This window comes from Aythya ferina (genome assembly GCF_964211825.1).
Source record: "Aythya ferina genome assembly, chromosome: 4".
Classification (NCBI taxonomy): Eukaryota; Metazoa; Chordata; class Aves; order Anseriformes; family Anatidae; genus Aythya; species Aythya ferina.
In genome coordinates, this window is record NC_140300.1 from 479,365 (window position 1) to 496,777 (window position 17,413).

General features: G+C 73.2%; 1 protein-coding gene across 1 annotated transcript; it reads left to right on the top strand.

Moving 5' to 3' along the window:
- Positions 1-3,012: 3,012 nt before the first annotated feature.
- PCGF1 (polycomb group ring finger 1) lies at positions 3,013-6,640 on the top strand. Its single transcript, XM_084516681.1, has 9 exons — positions 3,013-3,162; positions 3,671-3,776; positions 3,864-4,016; positions 4,818-4,889; positions 5,011-5,119; positions 5,633-5,666; positions 5,855-5,941; positions 6,044-6,124; positions 6,471-6,640. The coding sequence occupies exons 1-9, from the start codon at positions 3,067-3,069 to the stop codon at positions 6,516-6,518; spliced, it is 786 nt and encodes a 261-aa protein (XP_084372807.1). The 5' UTR covers positions 3,013-3,066; the 3' UTR covers positions 6,519-6,640.
- The last annotated feature ends 10,773 nt before the right edge of the window (positions 6,641-17,413 follow it).

Here is a 17,413-nt window from a genome sequence, read left to right on the forward strand (position 1 = left end):
GCTGGGCTGAGGGGACAGCACGCCCAGCACGGGGCACGCGTGGTGTCCCTGGGTGAGCCGATCCCCTGGGGATGTGCACCAGCAGGGTGGCAGCTGGGTGCCTGCACACACCGGTGCCCGTCCCTGTCCCCGGGCACCTCTCCTGGGGTCAGTCCAGGCCAACAGAGCCACCCCAGCCCCAGGATCACCACCATGGCCTGGGCCACAGCTCAGCCCTGGCTGAGGGGACAGCAGGGCACAGGGCTGCACACACAGAGCACGTGGCTGTGCCAGGACAGTGTGTGCAGGGAGATGGGCTGGGGCTGTGCTCGCTGCGGTGCCGGTGCTCGGCGCGGTGACCTTGCTCCGTGCAGTGCTGGTGCCGGTGCATGGTGCACTCCTGGTGCTCGGTGTGGAGCTGGCAGTGAGCGATGCTGCCCAGCCCCAGGGCTGTGCTGGCCCAGCTGTGACCCCCGCAGCCCCCGGCGCGGCCGTCCCTCCCAGGAACTGCTCCTGGCAGGTACAAATGGGGCCGGGCCCTCCCGCGCTCACCCCAGACGCGGGCGCTCACCCCGGCCCCAGCCTCATTTCTCACCGCCTGGCGAGGACAGGGCCGGAGGGGGGGCAGGCTCTGGCTGGCAGCAGGGGGGGCGTTGTGTGGGCCCACGGCCACCCCAGGGCGCAGGGGCTGGTCCAGGCTGCCCCTGCTGGGGGTCCCCTCTGGGGGTGCCTGGACTGAGGGTACTGGAGCCCAGCCACACAGCACTTCGCTGGGGCAGGAGGCAGGGAGAGGGCGGCCGACAGCTCGGGGACACGCTGGGAGCTGCCTCCCATGGGCCAGGCTGAGCAGCTCAGACACGGGCTGGCTGGGACCTGGAGGAGCTGAGGTGCTGGGACCCAGGTGCTGTGATCGAGACCCAGGCTCCCAGGAGGAGCTGAGCGGACCAGGACCAGGACCAGGACCAGGAACAGAACTGGGACCGGGACCGGGACCAGGACCAGGACCAGGACCAGGAGCAGGACCTGGATCCTGACTCAGACCAGCACCAGCCAGGCCAGCAGCATCCAGGGGCTGCTGTGACAGGAGGGCGCTGGTGGCAAGGGGACGTTGCGGGGCTGCCCAGGACCCCCACAGCTCCACACAGCCCCGGAGGCACCGGGCCCCGCACGCCCAAGCCGTGGTGCGGAGGTCGCAGGGCTCCTGCAGGTGGCCCAGGGCCGAGGAGCCCCGCGGAGCCCCCGGGCGCCCCCGAGCCCCGCGCTGCCCACCCGCAGCCCGGGTCGGTGCCGGTACCGGGCTGGTCCCTGCGCCCCGTGCCCGGCCCCGGCTGCGGGATTTGGGATTTCGGCTCGGCCGGCGCTCGGGGGCTCCCCCCCTTCCCTTCCCCGTCCCCCCCGCTCCGTGCCGGGGCCGCCCCGCAGCGCCGGGCGCCCGGTGCGGGTCCCCCGGGGCCGCGCCGTCTGCCCGCCCGGCCCCGGCCCCGGCGGCTCCCCAGGCAGCACTTGTTGCTGGGGATTGCAGCAATAATCGTAACCGTAACGAGCCATTACGGCCCTTAACAGCCTCTGCTTTGCATTAGCGGGGCCGCTCCTTCCCCTCCAGAGCCCTGATCCAATCACCCCCATTAGCGCGGCTCCAGGCTCCGGCGGCTGCGCTGCGGAGAGCGCCCGGCCCCGGCCCCGGCCCCGCGCCCCCGCGAGACCCCCCCGGACCCGGACCCGGCCCCGGCCCCAGTCCCCCAGCCCCGCACGCTGCCCCCTGCACCGCCCCCGGCCCCGCGGCCCGGTCCCACCGGCGGCCCCCCCCCAGCAGAGCGGGGCCGGGGGCTGCGGGCAGGGCGCGGCGCCCCAGCACCCCCCCGCCGCCGGGCGCCCACCCGCTGTCCCCTGCCCCCCGCCCCCCGTCCTCCATCTCCCCCTTCCCGGCGGGAATTCCCCCCACAGCCCGCTCCACCGCACCCCCGGACCCCGCTCCCCCGGTGCCCCCCGGTGCCCCCATTGCTCCCCTATACCCCAGGTACTCCCAATACCTCCACTGTCCCCGGTGCCCCCATTACCCCCCCCGTGCCCCCGGTGCCCCCATTGACCCCTGGACCCCCATTGGTGCCCGGTGCCTCGTTGCCCACCCGTGCCCCCATCACCTCCGGTGCCCCCACTACCCCCATCGCCCCCCGGTGCCCTCGGTGCCCCCATCGCCCCCGTGCCCCATTGACCCCGGTGCCCCCCTATACCCCAGGTACCCCTATTGCCCCCCAGGTGCCCCCATTGCCCCCCGTGCCGCCATTACCTCCGGTGCCCCCCTGTACCCCAGGTACCAACGATACCTCCACTGTCCCCAGTGCCCCCATTACCTCCCCGGTGCCCCCTATACCCCAGGTACCCCCATTGCCCCCGGTGCCCCCATTGGTGCCCGGTGCCCCGTTGCCCCCCCCGTGCCCCCATTGCCCCCGGTGCCCCCCCCCCGCCCTTCCCGCGGTGCCCTGCTGCCCCCTGCCGGCCGCCGGCCGCACCACGCCCGGCGCTGATTGGCCGCGGCGCAGGGCGCCCCCCGCCCATTGGCTGCCGGCGGCGGGGCGGCCACGTGGGGAGGAGGGGACGCACGTGGAGGGCTCGGGGGGGGGCGCGAGGCTCCGGGACTGGGCCCCGCCGCCAGCCCCGGGAGTGCCGGGATCGGGGGGGCAGGGCCCTGGGGCAGAGAACCGGGCACGGCTCGGCTCGGCTCGGCACGGCACGGTTTGGCTCGGCACGGCTCGGCTCGATCTGTACGGCTTGACACGGCACGGCTCGGCACGGCACGGAACGACGCGGCTCGGCACAGCTCGGCTCGGCTCAGCCCGGTTCGGCTCAGCCCGGTTCGGCTCTGCCCGGTTCGGCTCGGCCCGGCGGGGGCAGGGGCCAGCACCGGGGCCAGCGCCGCGCCGCCCGGCCGTGCTTCCCGGCGCGGCCGCCAGGGGGCGCCCGTGCTCGCGGCCGGCGCAGGGCGAGGCGCGCGGGGCACGCCGGGAGCTGTAGTCGCGCCGCGCGTGGCGCCGGCCCCGCCCCCGGCCCGAACCCGGAAGTGAGCGGGGAGGCGGAGGAGGTTCTAAGATGGCGTCGCCTCCTCAGGGGGGCCCGATGGCGATCGCCATGCGGCTGCGGAACCAGCTCCAGGCCGTCTACAAGATGGACCCGCTCCGGAACGAGGCGAGCGGCGGCGGGCGGCGGGGCCGGCGGGGGCGCCCGGCGCATGCGTGGGCGGAAGAGGCGCCGCGCCCGCCGCTCGGGGGGCGCCGGGGCCGCGCAGGCGCCGTCCCCACCGCGCTGCGCATGCGCCGGGCGCCCCCGCCGCGGGTGGGCGGGGCCAGGGGGCGGGGCGCGTGCCTTGGGTCGGGGCGGGCGGGAGGCGGGGCCCCGGGTGGGGGGGGCGGGGTCAGGAGCAGAGGGGGCGGGGCACAGGTGAGGGGCGGGGCCACGTGAAGGTGGTGGGAGGCAGGTGAGGGGCGGGGTCTGGGGCGGGGCACAGGTGAGGGGGGCGGGGTTATGTGTAGTGGGCGTGGCCAGGTGAGCGGGGGCGTGGCCATGTGAGCGGGGGGCGGGGCTCCAGCACCGTCCCATGGCAGGGGGTGCCCGGGGTGCCCCCAGCCCCTGCCCCCAGCCCCCCCCGCCCCGGGCCCCTCGCCATGGGGCCGGGTGACGCCGTGGCGCCCCGCAGGAGGAGGTGAAGGTGAAGATGAAGGAGCTGAACGAGCACATCGTGTGCTGCCTCTGCGCCGGGTACTTCATCGACGCCACCACCATCACCGAGTGCCTGCACACCTGTGAGTCCCCGCGGGGCGCCGCGCCCCCCCCCCCAGCCCCCTGCCCGGGGGCGCCTGGCCCCGCTGACCCCCTCCCTCTGGCCGCAGTCTGCAAGAGCTGCATCGTGAAGTACCTGCAGACCAGCAAGTACTGCCCCATGTGCAACACCAAGATCCACGAGACGCAGCCGCTGCTCAACCTGAAGCTGGACCGCGTCATGCAGGACATCGTCTACAAGCTGGTGCCCGGCCTGCAGGAGAGTGAGTGGCCACGGGTTGCACCCCTGGGAAACGGCTGGGGAGGGGGTGCTGCGGGGTGCCCGGGCCATGGCTCCACACATCCCAAGTGGCGATGTGGGCAGGGGACCCGCTGCTGCCCCTCGGATGCCCCACAGGGATGTGGCAGGGAGCAGAGCAGGGAGGCCAGGACGTGGCCGAGGAGGTGCCTGAGCCCAGCTCTGCGCCCCCCCCTCATTGCTCCGGGCGCTGGTGCCCGGTTTGTGCTCGGTGGTGCTGAGCCGTGGGGCCGGGAGCCGGGGCCAGCTCCGAGCGGTGTCCCCAGGGCCAGGCTCTGAGCGACAGCGCAGCGAGGGCGGGCGGCGGGCGGGTGGTGATGAATGCAAAGTGGCGCTGGCGGGGGGGCTCCAGATTAGCCGCCGTCACTCAGGACGGGGATGGGGAAGGCGCTGGGGACGCGTCTCTGGAAATGTCAGCTCGCCGCAGCAGCGGGGGGAGGCGGAGGGGCTCCGGGCGCTGTCACGGCGGGATGGAGACGTGTCTGTGCTGCGCTGGGAGCGTGCAGGCAGCACACGGCGTGGGCCCCGCGCCCCAAAACGTGGGGAGGGAGAGCGGGAGCAGGTCTGAGGGACGCCGAGAGCAGGGACGGGGCTGTGCGAGACGGGGCACTGCTGCAGGTCCGTGGGGCTGCCCGAGGGCACCCGGCTTCTGGCAGTGCTGCCGACCCCCCCTGCAGCAGGGAGATGGGCGAGGGGCGGTCGGGGAGCCCCCGGGATCTGAGGGGGCAGGGGACAGCCCTGAGCACCGCTTGCCTCTTGCCTGCAGGTGAAGAGAAGAGGATCCGGGAGTTCTACCAGTCCCGCGGCCTCGACCGGGTGACGCAGCCCAGCGGCGAGGGTGGGCGCAGGGCCGGGGGGCTTCAGGGGGGCGCGGGGCCAGGGCGTGGCGGTGCCAGGAGCCGGCTGCATGTGGAGCCCCGGCACCTGGGGCCGGCTGACTGCCACCCCCTTCTCCCCAGACACAGTCGGGGGCGACCCCATGGGGCTCCCCTACAGCACCTTCGACCACTCCCGCGCCCACTACTTCCGCTACGACGAGCACGTCTCGCTCTGCCTCGAGAAGCAGAGGTGAGTGGGGGGTCCCGCCGAGCTGCTGCCCCTTGGCTGGGAGCAGGGACAGGGACAGGGACGGCACGGACACCGTGCATCCCGCTGCTGGGCAGCAGGGGACCCGGCCAAGCCGTGGGGCTGCGCGGCCTCGCTGCAGATCCCCCCCCCCGCAGCAGCAGCCCCTGCCTGGCGGCTGCGAGCGTTAATAAATGCTGGGGAGGGCGCGCTGCGCAGCTGCCTGCTGGCTCCCGACAGCAAAGTCAATAAGTGGCAGCTCTGGGAGCTGTAATGGGATCGATGGCTGCAGCTCAGCTGCCAGCCCGGCTGCACGCCTGCCCCGCTGCAGCCCCAGCTCCACGCGTGCGTGACGGGGGAGCGGGGGGACGTGTGGCACGGGGCAGCCCCCACCTCCGGGGCTGGGCGCAGGAGCCCCTGCGGACTCGTCCCAGGCTGTGCCGGGGAAAGGGGTGGGGGCTGCAGCCCCTCTCCCCTGCAGGATCCCCCAGATTCCCCCTTCTCTTCCCCCCGCAGCTCCAGCAAGGACAAGAGCAAGGCTGTGCTGCAGGTGAGCGCCCGGGGGCTGCTGAGTGCCCAGGGATGGCCCCGGACCATGGGGCAGGCAGAGCCCCCCCTCGGGCTCGGTGCCTCTGGTGCCGGGGTGAGGGCTCGGCCCGGTGCTGATCCCGGAGGGGGCGGTGGGTTGGGGCCCCCTGCCGAGCACCCACCCCGCGCTGAGCCCTCTGCCCCTTGCAGCATAAATACGTGAGGTGCTCCGTGCGGGCGCAGATCCGGCACCTGCGGAGGGTCCTGTGTCACCGCCTGGGGCTGCCGCTGCAGCACGTGAGTGGGGCCTGGGGCTGGGGGTCCAGGGGGGCGCAGACCCTGGGTGGGAGCTGGGGGGGGGGGCGCAGGCCCTGGCTGACTGCGTGCCCCCACGCGTAGGTGCAGATCCTGTTCGGCGGCGAGCTGCTCCCCGACCACATGACGATGAAGCAGCTCTGGCTCTCGCGCTGGTTCGGCAAGGTGGGTGGTGTGGGGGGACGGGCACCTGCTGCCCCCGGTCCCCCTGCCCAGGGCGGGGAGATGGGCACGGAGCAGGGCGGGGGGGCTCTGGGGGCTGTTTGGGCTGGGGCAGTGCTCCGTTGAGGCCGCAGAGCAGGGGAGCAGGGAGCTGAGATGCTGGATAACGCCGCTCCCTGCCGCCGGGCGCTGCGTCCCCACACAGGTCAGGGTGGGGGCACATCCCAGGAGGGGTGGGCAACTTCACCGAGCAGCCCCCCCGCTGGTCACTGCCGCCCGGGGCCCTGGCACATGGGTTGATGGCTTTGGGGTGCTGCTGCTGTCCTGACGCCCCCCCCTTGCCTTGCAGCCCGCGCCCCTCCTGCTGCACTACAGCATCAAGGACAAGAGGAGGTAGGGGCTGGGGGCGGTGCTGCCCCCCCCCGCAGCGCAGCCCTGCTCCTGCCCCCCTACCCCACTCCTCCTAACTTAATACCCCCCTGCTTGAGTTTATTTTTTGAATAAAACTGTTGAAAATCCTCTGGGCCTCCCTTCTTTTTTTGGGAGGTGGGGGGAGGCTGGGGGTTGCTGCTGGGTCCCTCTGGCGGGGGGGCCACGCCGGGTGCCGGGGGCTGCAGCCTGGGGGGTTCCGTGGGGAGGGGGTGCAGAGGTACAGGGGGGGACACAGTGCGCAGCCATGAGGAACAGTTTTTGGGTGCAGGGCCGAGCCAGGGGGGTGCCCCGGGGGGCTGCACCCCGGGCACGGCGCTGTGGGGTGCGGGGCGGCGCTGAGGGGCCCGGCCCCCCCCAGCCTCATTCCTTTCCCCCCCCCCCCCGGTTCCCCGCGGTGCCGGTGCTCGCAGCCCCTCGGCCGAGCGCAGATGCGGCACCCGCCCGGCCCGGCCCCCCCGCGCCGCCCCCCGCCGCCCGCGCACAATGAGCCGTGATGAAGGCACGGGCCCGGGGCGCGGGGGGGCGGCGGAACGGGGCGGCCCCGCCGCGGGGGGGGCGCTCCCGCAGCCATCTGGGGCGCGGGGGGGCGGCGGCGCGGGGCCGGGGCCGCCCGTTAACGCGTCCCGGCGGCTGGGACCCCGCTCCGGGCAGGGGAACAGGTGCCCGGCCCCCCCCCGCCGAGCCCCGGGGCCGTGCCGCAGCCCGGTCCCCGGTCAGCCCGGGGGGTGCCCGCGGAACCCCCCCCCGTCCCCCGCGGGACCCCGGCGCCGGCAGCAACGCGGCGGGGCCGCCCCCGGCCCCCGGCTCCGCGGTGACCCCGCGCCCGGGACCCCGCCGCCGCCGCGGGGGGATCCGGTTACCGGCCCCGCGCCCCCGCCCAGCTGTCGGCCATCCCTCACCCGGGCCGCGGCCCCCCCGCCAAGCACGCCCCGGGGAACGGGGGCGCTGGGGCCGGCCCCGCACCCCGGGGGGGTCACACGGGGCCCCCGCTGCCCCCAGCACCCCCGGCGGCGCAGCCGGTGGAGCGCACGGACGGACGGACAGAGGGACAGAGGGACGGGCGGCGGGGCGGGGCGGGCCGGGCTGGGGGGGCCGGGCGCCCCCGCGTCTTTCAGCAGCGGCTCTGGCAGAGCAGGAAACCGCCGCGGGGCCGGGGCCGGGGCCGGGCGCTCCCCCGCGCATCCCGCGCCCCCCGCGCCCCCGCTTATCAGCGCGCCCAGCCCCGGAGCCTAATTCAAACCAAGCGCAGCCGCGGGGGGGCCGGGGGAGGGGGCCGGGGGCGCGGGACGAGCCCGGGGGGCCGGGAGCACGGGGCGGGCACGGGGGGCGCGGGGCGGTCGCGGGGTGCCGGCAGCCCCCGTGCCCGCTGCCCGGCCCCAAGAGGCCGCGGGCGGTGCCGGGGGGCGGCGGGGCGGGGGCGCGGGGGGGGCCGGGGGCCGGGCCGGGGCCCCGCGTCGAGCCCGGCCGTCGGGGCCGGCTGCGAGCCGCGGTCACGCCGCTTAGTGCAGGGCGAAGGCGCTTTGATATCCTGCCCCCGCGTCATGCTCCGAGGGGGCTAATGGCACCAGGCTCCAGCCCGGCAGAGAGGGAAACCTGAGCCCCCCGTTCCGCCCGGCCCTAATCCGGGGGGCTGCGGGGGCCGCACAGCCCTGCCCGGGGAGGCCGGCACGGCCCGGCCCCACTGCGGCACCCCACGGCCGTGCGGGGACCCGAGGGACCGTTTGGTGCCCCGTGCGTGGGGTCCCCGGGAGCAAGCCCGGCTCCAGACGGGGGCAGCGACCACCCTGAGCCCCGAGCTGTCTGGGGCTGCCCAAGGGCCTGGCTGGGGGATTCGGGGTCGGTGGCCGCAGCCACCCCTCTGAGCCCCGCGTGGTGACACCGGGCAGGGACGGGGACAGGCGGTGACATGGGGGTGCCCCAGGCGTGCCGGTCCCAGCGCCCTGGCCCTGTGCAGGCCGTAACGGACAGGCTCAGCTGCAGGATTACCTCGGCGAGGGGCCGCGTGTCAGTCAGCGGGACGGCTCAGCCCCCGAGGGACCCCTCAGCCCTACCACCACATGGCCCCCCAGCCCCTGCCCCTGTAGCCCCGGAGTGCAGGGCAGCACCAGCCCTGCCTCGTGTACCCCGTCCTGCTGCCCCCCCTCCCCAAGGCCCCCCCTGCCCCTTGCTGTGCTCATTGCCCGTTTCCAGCAGCACCTCAGGGAGACGGGTGGTGCCGTGAGTCCTGCAGGGGGTGCCAGGGGACCTGGGCCCCCCAGGGAGGCTGTGGGGCTGTGGTGCCTGTCAGAGGGGTACGGCACTGCCCCTCTGAAGGCTTCACACCCCCCATCTCTGTCCCTGCCCTGCAGGCGGTGCAGGGGTTGGACCCCCATGCTGCTGGCACCGGCTGCACCAACGTGGGGCCCATCCCCGCGTGGCTGCCCTGTCCTGAGCCGGGCTGGGCAGTGGGGTGGTGTCGAGCACCCGCTCACTGCTGCTGTCCCCGCCACGCTTCGGCGGCACCATCTCCTGTGCTGGCTCCTGACAGAGACAAATGAGCTGCCCGTGCCTGCCACGGCTTTCACACCCCATTGCCGGGGTGAGCGGGGCAGCGCCAGGGGACCCGGTGCGTGGGGCCAGCCCTGCGATGCCCCCGTGCCCAGGCCAGGAACCCCCGCGGACCTCAGCGTGGCTCCCGGCCTCGGCTGGGTGCTGCCAGCACCGCGGCACCGTGCTGCCAGCCCAGCTGCCAGGCCGCGCCGCGGGGCCCCTCTCGGCTGCCAGCCCGCGCACAGCGGGACCTGACAGCGCCTCTCGGCGGGGCGCGGATGGATGGGGCGCCGCGGGACACAAGAGCCATGGCCCAGCCAGTGCCACCCCACAGCCTGCACCCTGACCACATCCCACCTACATGCATGTGCTGGAGCTGCTGAGGAGCACGGCTGTCCCTCCCCGGCACCCTGGTGACCACCGGTGCGCAGCACGGGCACGCTGGCATATGGCTGTCATGGTGGGAATGAGCTGTCATGCCGGAGCGGGGAAATTACCCCGTAACGAGGCGCGCTGGAGATTAGGCTAATGAGAAAATCAAAACACAATTTAATTCCTGTCACCGCCTGATCGTCTTTAAACGACGCCGTGCGGTTCTGACGGGCCGGCCTGCTGTGCCCACGCGCCCCCCGGCACCGCGCCGGCCCTGCTCCGGCACCGCGCCACCGCCGCTCCCGGCCCCGGGGTCCTGCACCAGCCCCCGCCGAGCCCCCGCGGAGGGAGCGGACCTGGGGTGAGCGGGGGGGCAGCGCCCGCTTCCTGCCGGCTTCCCGAGGATGTGGGCACCGGAGGCTGGCACCGGGATGCCCGGCACCGTGGGAAAGTGGGGCCGGGCAGGGGGGGCACCTTCCTGCGGACGGAGGGGCCACGGCAGCCCCAGCCCCGTGGGACACAGCCTCAGGGCCTGGGAAAGCCGTGCTGGGCACGCAGGGCTCTCTCCCAGCCAGAGCATCAAAGCAGCAGCCAAGGAGGGCTGGGAGGGCTTGGGGTGTGCATGGAGCTCAGCCCCCTGCATCCCCCAGCACCCCCCTGCTGCAGTCCTGTCCCCACAAGACCCGCAGCAAGCCCAGGGCAGCCCAGGCTGACCTGCACCAGCCCCAGCACGGTGCTGGCCGGTGGCCCTGGCCCCAGCCCTGGCTGCAGGGACGAGCTGGGGACCCAGCGCCGCCAGGTGCGGGCAGTGACAGGGTGGCTGCCCTGGCATAAAAGGTGCCGGGGCCGGCACTTCCAGGCCCTTCTCCTCCAGCCCCGTGCAGGGGCGCACGGGAGGCAGGGCTGGAGGCCGTGGGAGCACGGCCAGGCGGGGCGGGAGGGCACCCCCTCACCTTTCCCGGTTTATCTTGGACGGCGGCATTTCCTCCAGCCCTTTGTTTGCGAGGCCGCGCCGCCCGCGCCCCACCCTGCCTTCCTCCGTGCCGCCGGGCACGGTGCGGGGGGATGCGCACCGGGATGCGTGTGGGGCTGCACTCGCGCCATGGGGCCACCACCCCCGTACCCCACCGCGGTCTGCAGGCTGGGGCCGCCGTGGAGGGTGCTCAGTGCCCACAGGACGTGGTGCTGGGCTCGCCGCAGCCAGCCCCGTGCACACTGCAGTGCCCACATGGGAGCCGCTCTCATGGGGTGCTCGCATGGGCTGCACGTGCCGGATGCGTGCCCTGGGTGCGCGGGCTGGAGGCAGGCTGGGTGCAGACGTGCTCGGGGTGTACATACGGGGTGCACGCAGGCTGCGGTGCCACCCGCGTCCCCGGGACCCTGCCGTCGCGGGTGCCACAGCGCTGGGCTCGTCGGCCCCGCTATTGTTGCGGCCACAGCCCTGTGCGGCCTTTGAAGTTGGCGAGACTTCCTGCCCCGAGGTTTTATGGCCCGATCTGTCTGCACCGCGCGCTTCCCCCTGCCCATAAATCACTCGGCGCTGGGAGGCTTGGGGGAGCGCAGCGTGCCTGGCCGTAACCCACAGCCCCGGCCCCGCGCGAGGGCACCGCCGGGGCCCACGCTGGCCTGGGACCTGCCCGGGGAGGCGATGAGCTGGGGCCGAGTGCTGTGGGCACGGAGCAGCCGTGGGACGGTGCCCGGCCCCAGGGCTTCACCTCCAGCACAGGTTAGGGCAGCTGAAGGACACACGGGCAGCTCAGCTCCTGCACGGGACCTGGGGTGCCCCAGAGCCCTCGTGCCTGGGGGTGCTTCCCTCCTGTCCCGAGGGATCCAGGGCATGACTGGGGGCGTCTGCACCCCCTGGCCAGGGGTCCCCTGCCCTGCTCTGCGCCCCTGTCCTTGCATCCCCTGTGCTGGAGCCCTGCCTGGCTGTCTCAGGGACAGACAGCACCCTGCTGTCCCTGTCCCCATCCCGGTCCCCATCCCCGTCCCTCCAGGCCTCCCCCACTGCTCCCAACCACACTGCCCAGCAATAAAACGGGCAGCAGTTTAACGAGGGGGACGTGGGGTCAGGCTTTTAGGGCTAATCACTGCAAGACTGGAAACACCAGCTAGCAGCAAGGGCTGTGCGAGGGCTCAGCCCCAGCCTGAGGCACGGCGGGTGCTGTCCAGTGTGGGGCTGCAGGATGGGGATGGGGATGGGGATGGTGCTGGCACTGGGGATGGCGCTGGCACTGGTGATGGCGATGGGGATGGGGACAGGGCAGCCTTGTGGGGGCCCCCAGGCCCCAGTCCCTGCTCAGCCACTCCATCTGCCCGATGCTTCCGGCTTGACTCAGCGCAGAGGCGGCACAAGGGCTCGGTGGAGCAGTTACCTTTGCTATTCAGAGCATTTCCTGGGTTTTATTGTCTTCCCCTCCTTGTCCCACCTTCCTTGCAGGAAGCCCCCGGTCCCAGTGGAGCCAGCGGCTCCATGCCCAGAAGGACGGTGCTCCTAGCCATGGGGAGAAGCGGGACTGGCGCCTGCCCCCCCAGTCCCCAGCCCAGGCCCCTGCAGCAGCGGCACACCCGGGGCCGCCCGCGCTCAGCACCAGCCCTGGCACCAGCCCCAGCCTTGCCTGGGCCATGCGGAGCTGATCCGAGTCTTCGTGGTCCTGCACCCGCTGCCAGCCCTTCTTGCAGGTGCTGTGGAGGGAGAGCTCAGGGGGGGTGCCCCTGGTTGGATTCCCTGCACGGGACATTTGTGGTCACATCCCTGCACGGGACGCCTGCAGCTGCACCAGCACCCGGCCCAGGGCACTTTCCTCAGCCTTCACCCCAGCCATCTGCCCGCTGGTTGTTGCCACAGGGCCCGGGGACCCCAATCTCCTGCTGCCGGCGGGTGCCTGCCCAGCCCCAGCTCCCCGCTGCGGTCGTTGGACGGCTCCAGCCCCACTTTGGGCACTGGAGAAGCCACCAGCTGGGCTGGCTCTGCCCCGCAGCAGGCAGGGGATGCTGAGTGGGCAGGAGCCTGTGGGGGAGACCCCAGGGCTGGGAGCAGGCACGAGAGCAGTGCTCCCCTCCCCAGCCCATGCTCAGGCAGTCCCGGGGTCCGCGGCGAGGCCCCGACCTGGCGCAGGGCGAGGGCTGTGCCGCGCCGTGCCGCATGGCAGCGGCTGGGCGGGAGGAAGAAGAGCCGTCGCAGAGGAAGCCCCATCCTTCCTCCTCCTCCCGCTCCCAGCCCAGCTCTATTCTTAGCCCCGGTCTGTCCTGCATCCTCCCTGCCCAGCCAGGGTCTGGCCCGTGCTGTCCCGAGGGGGGCAGAGAGCGCGTGGGGGACCCGCTGGGGGGGCCCTGCCCCTCCCTGCCCCTCCCTGCTCCAGGCCCTGCTCCCCCCAGCCGCACCCCCAGGACCAGCCCAGCCTCAGTAACTCGAGAGCCCGACAGCTGTGCCCTGTGTCTTGCCGTGTTGTGCCGTGCCATACTGTGCCGTGCCGTGCCGTGCCATGCCATGCCATTCTGTGCCATGCCGTTCTGTGCCGTTCTGTGCCATGCCGTGCCGTGCCATGTGCCGTGCTGTTCTGTGCCGTGCTGTGCTCTGTGCTGTGCTGGGCAAAGACGTGGGGGGGGAGACAGAGCCCACTGGGTGGCCACCGGGCACCTCTGGGGCATTAGGACTGAGGGGATGGGGCAGGGCACGGCGTGGCCGGGTGCGGGTGAAAGCAGCCTGCCTTGCCTGCCCGTCCCACCAAGCCCCTCTGCTCACCCCAGGCTGGGGGCACCCATGTGTCCCTGGGGATGGGCCCTCCTATGACAGTGCCTGCAGTGTGGGGACAGCGGGTGGCACCTATCCAGGACCAGTCACAGCGTGGTGACACGGTGACAGCATCCCTGCTAGGCTGGGCACGCTGGGGACCTCTCCATGGACAGGGACCTCTGGAGCGGTGCCCGGCTGGGTCTGGGGGCCAGGGTCGTGTCCATCCCAGCTGGGTGCAGGGCTGCAGGGCCGTGGCCGTGGGCGCAGAGGCACGGGTGGGTCCCCGCGACCCCCGTGTCCCGGGAACATCCCCAGGCGAGCGGGGTCAGCGTGCCGGGAGCGCCGCATTCCTGCCGCTGGCCCGGCCGATCGGGTTACCTGCAGGCATGAGCCGGGCTCAGCCCTGCCGATTAATCTTCCCCTTGTAACACTTTGTAATTTGCCATTACAAAGCCCATTAAACGCGCGGGCCGGTCCCCGGCCGGGCGCGGGGGGGCTCGTAAATATGGGCCGTGTCAGGAGCAGGTACTTAGGGCCTGGCCGCGGGGCCGCGGGAGCAGGCCAAGCAAACAGGGTGATGGATGGGCCGGGAGCGCGCCCCTTTCATCTCCGGCCGGCCCTGCTGGGACTGATTACGCCCGGCCGGGGGGCGCCCACCTGAGCCGGCGCCCGGGGCCGGGGCTGCCCACGGGACCCCCCCACGGGACCCCCGCTCCGGCCCCCAGCGGCCACGGCCCCGAGGCGCGGTGGTGCCACGGCGCAGCGTGGCTGCGGAGCGGGAGAGGGGCCCGCCTCGCGCGTTATTAGGGATCACAAGCAATTAGCCGCCAGACGGAGACGCGGCGTTTCAATAACCCCAGAATTGATTTAGGGAGTGTGGGAGCGGGCGGCGTGGGCAGCAGGAGTCCCCGGCTCGGGGCTGCACCCGGCCAGGCACGTGGGGGCATGGGGACTCCGGGACGGGTTGGGGCTGCAGGCTGGGGGCACGGGAGGGCACACGGGAGGGGCAGGAGGGCCCAGAGCCCAGTGTGTCCCCCCCCACACACACACACTGCACAGGGTGGCACAAGCACGTTTGCTGGTGCCGGTGCACGCAGTGTGTGTGCGTACAAAGCAGCTGCGTGTGCTGCTCAGATGCCCACACCCACATGTGCCAGCGCACACAAATCCACGTGTGTGTGTGTGTGTGCACAAACACCTCTGTGCATGCAAACACCCACACGCTGGAGTGCTCGACCCCTGCCAGCACACAGCCCTCTCACCACGTGCCACCAGGCACTGGCACACGCAGCCACGCTCGGCTGTGTCCCCACTGCCCGGCAGCCGCATCACCCACAGTGCGCGTGCGAGCACCCACCTGCACCACACACGTGCACACACGTGCCCCAGGCTTGCACACGGGGGCACCCAAGCACACGCATGCAGCCGGGGTGTGCAGGCAGGCGCGTGCCCACGGTGCCCGAGCAGCCACACGCAGGCAGCAGGCACAGAACCCCCACGTGCACGGCACACAAATACCCCGACCACACGTGTGTGAGCTTGCACAGACACACACGAGGCAGTGTGCGGGGCACAGCGGGGCTGGGGGTGCCGGGGCTGGGGGGGGTCTCCCCACAGCTGAATCCAGCGGCCCCGCACCCTGCCCAGCCCTGGCACCCAGGAGTGGGGGGTTCTGTGTGGCTGCTGGGGGGCAACGAGCAAGGTCTGGGCTGGGGACAGGGACAGGGTGGGGATGGCGGTGCTCTGCCCTGCTGCCAGCTGGCAGCACTGTGGCTGCTCCAGCCCAAGCCCCCACCCCTCAGGGTGCCCCCCCTGCTATGGGGCAGGGCCCCAGCACCCTCCTTGCTGAGCCCCACAGCTTTGGGACAGGGATGCCCCGCAGCCGCCTGTCCCCCCCCCCCGCTGTCCCACGGCCCCTCCACCACCGCAGCGCTGAGTGACAGCCCGTGCTGCTCTGGGGGGCGATCGATGGCTGCCCCCAGCGGCACCGTGCCCGCCTGCCTGCACCAGTGCCGCCGCGCCGGCCCCCCCACAGCCACCGCTGCTGCGTTTCGTTGAACTTTTCTTTTTAATTAACCTCTCGGCGGTGCGGCCCGGCAGCCCTGTCGGGGTTAATGATATCACTGACCCGCTGCGTGGCAGCCCCGATCGATACCCCCCCCTCCCCGTGCCTCCGCCTGCCGCCACGCTGCAGCCCCAGCGCTCGCGGTGCCGACGCACGCTGCCCCAACACCCTGCCCACCAGCGATCCCCCCGGCAGCCGGTGGGGTGCCCAGCACCCTGGTGCTGGCCTCAGCCCCCAGCCCTGCCTGGCAGCACCCTGCTGCCTGCTCTGTAGGGCTGTGGGGGGCTGTGGGGCTGTGGGGCACTGGTGGGACTGCTCTGTGGGGTAAGGGGATGGCTGCGTGCTCCGGGAAACTGGTGGGGAGCGGTGTGTGGAGCTGCAGCCCTGACGGGGGGAGACCAGCTCAACCTTCGCCTGCTGCCTCCTGTCCCCATCCCTGTCCCCATCCCCGTCCGTGTCCCTGGAGGATGCCCCACAGGCGATGTCCCACCAGAGGAGAGCACTGTGGCACTGCAGCCCTGCTGTCCCTGAGCCCGGCCCTGAGCACCCCAGGGTGCTGATGCCGGTGCTCCCAGCTCATGCTCCATGGGCTGGGGAGGCTTCACCGAGCTCCAGCCCGGGTCTGTGGGGCCGGGATCGCTCAGTGCCCTGCAGGTCCTGTGTCACTGCCAGCCCAGCACCGCTCGGTGCCTGAGAGGCCTCGCTGTGCCTGTGGACCCCCACTCCTGGGGCTGCACCCCACAGGTGCCAGGTCTCCCTCGCCCCTTGGGCACCCCAGAAGCCCTCTGCCCGGCCCCCCTCAGCCCCTCTGCCGTGTCAGGGTCCCGGGACACCCTGCCCGTGGCCGCCCCAGCCCTGCTCCTCGCTCAGGTGCGCCCTGTCAGCGTGCGAAGCTTTAATCCCGCGGTCGTTTATCTTCCGAGCGCGGCCCAGAGCTGTCAGCGGCTCAGACGAGCCATTTCCTCATTTCATTGCCCCGGCGAGGGGCTGAGCTGGAGTCCCCGCGCTCACAGCCCTAATTGAATCCGCATGGCTGCGGGTCGCAGTGCCGGCCCCGCCGCGGCACCCGGCCACCCCCAGGGGCCCCGGGGTGCTGCGGCAGCGGGGCAGGGGCCGGCCCAGCCACAGCCACCCCCAGAGGGTCCCTGACTCCCACCCGGCCCCCGCTCCCCACAGTGGCTGGGACCCCCAAGGGCCATGAGGACTCCAGGGGTTGCCCTGGTCCGGGGGCACTGCTCAGGGCAGCAGTGGGCGAGGGTCCCGCAGAGCCCCCCGGCAGCTGCCCCCGCTGGCTGCCCCGTCGCACGGGCAGGGCTATTTGTGGCGCGGGGCAGGAAGCGGCAGCGGGGAGACGGTGCTGCCTGCCCCGCTTCCTGCCCTCGCCGGGCGCGGGCGCACAGCCCTGCACAATAGCCCTGCCCGACCCTGCGGCGGGACGCGGTTCCCACGCCGGGGAGGCTGTGCGGACGCTCGCCTGGCTGCAGCTGACAGCGCCTGGCCCCGTGGGGCAGGGGTCCAGGGCCGCTCCCCGCAGCCCCTGCTTGCTCCCAGCCCCAGGTCTGGCCGCAGCCCCCGCTCCCCTCCACTCCCCCCCCCATGCCCTGGCCAGCACGGCCTCCCCCTGCAGCACCCCTCGCCCCAGCGCCCTCGGGAAGGATCCCCAGCCCCCGCGTGAGGCCACCCGGCACAGGCACCTCGCCAGTGCATCCCCTGCTCCCATCCCACTGCTGCTGGCTGCTCCACGGGTGCCAGCGGCCACCACGGGCTGGGGCTGCCCCCACCGTCCCTGGGAAAGGGGACGGGGCTGTCCCCAGCAGCCCTGCCCTGACCCAGGGCCAGCGGGGCGCGGGGCTGGGAGGCAGCGCGGGAGGAGGGAGCAGCGTTTGCTCACAGCCGGAGGCTTTGAAATGCAACCCCCCCCCCGGCCCATTTGGCTAGAGTTTGGCCCAGGCCCATATGGAGGCCCCCGTGGCAGGGGGGGTCTCAGGGGGAGGGCGGCAGCTGGGGCTGGGGGCTGGCAGCTCCCCCCATGGCACTGGGCTGGGGTCCCTGTGGCGGGGTCACCTTGTCCCTGCCAGGGCATCACGCAGGGGCTGGGTCCAAGCCTTCCCCAGGGCTGGGCGCTGCCTGGGGCCCCCAGCACCAGCACGTCTGGTCC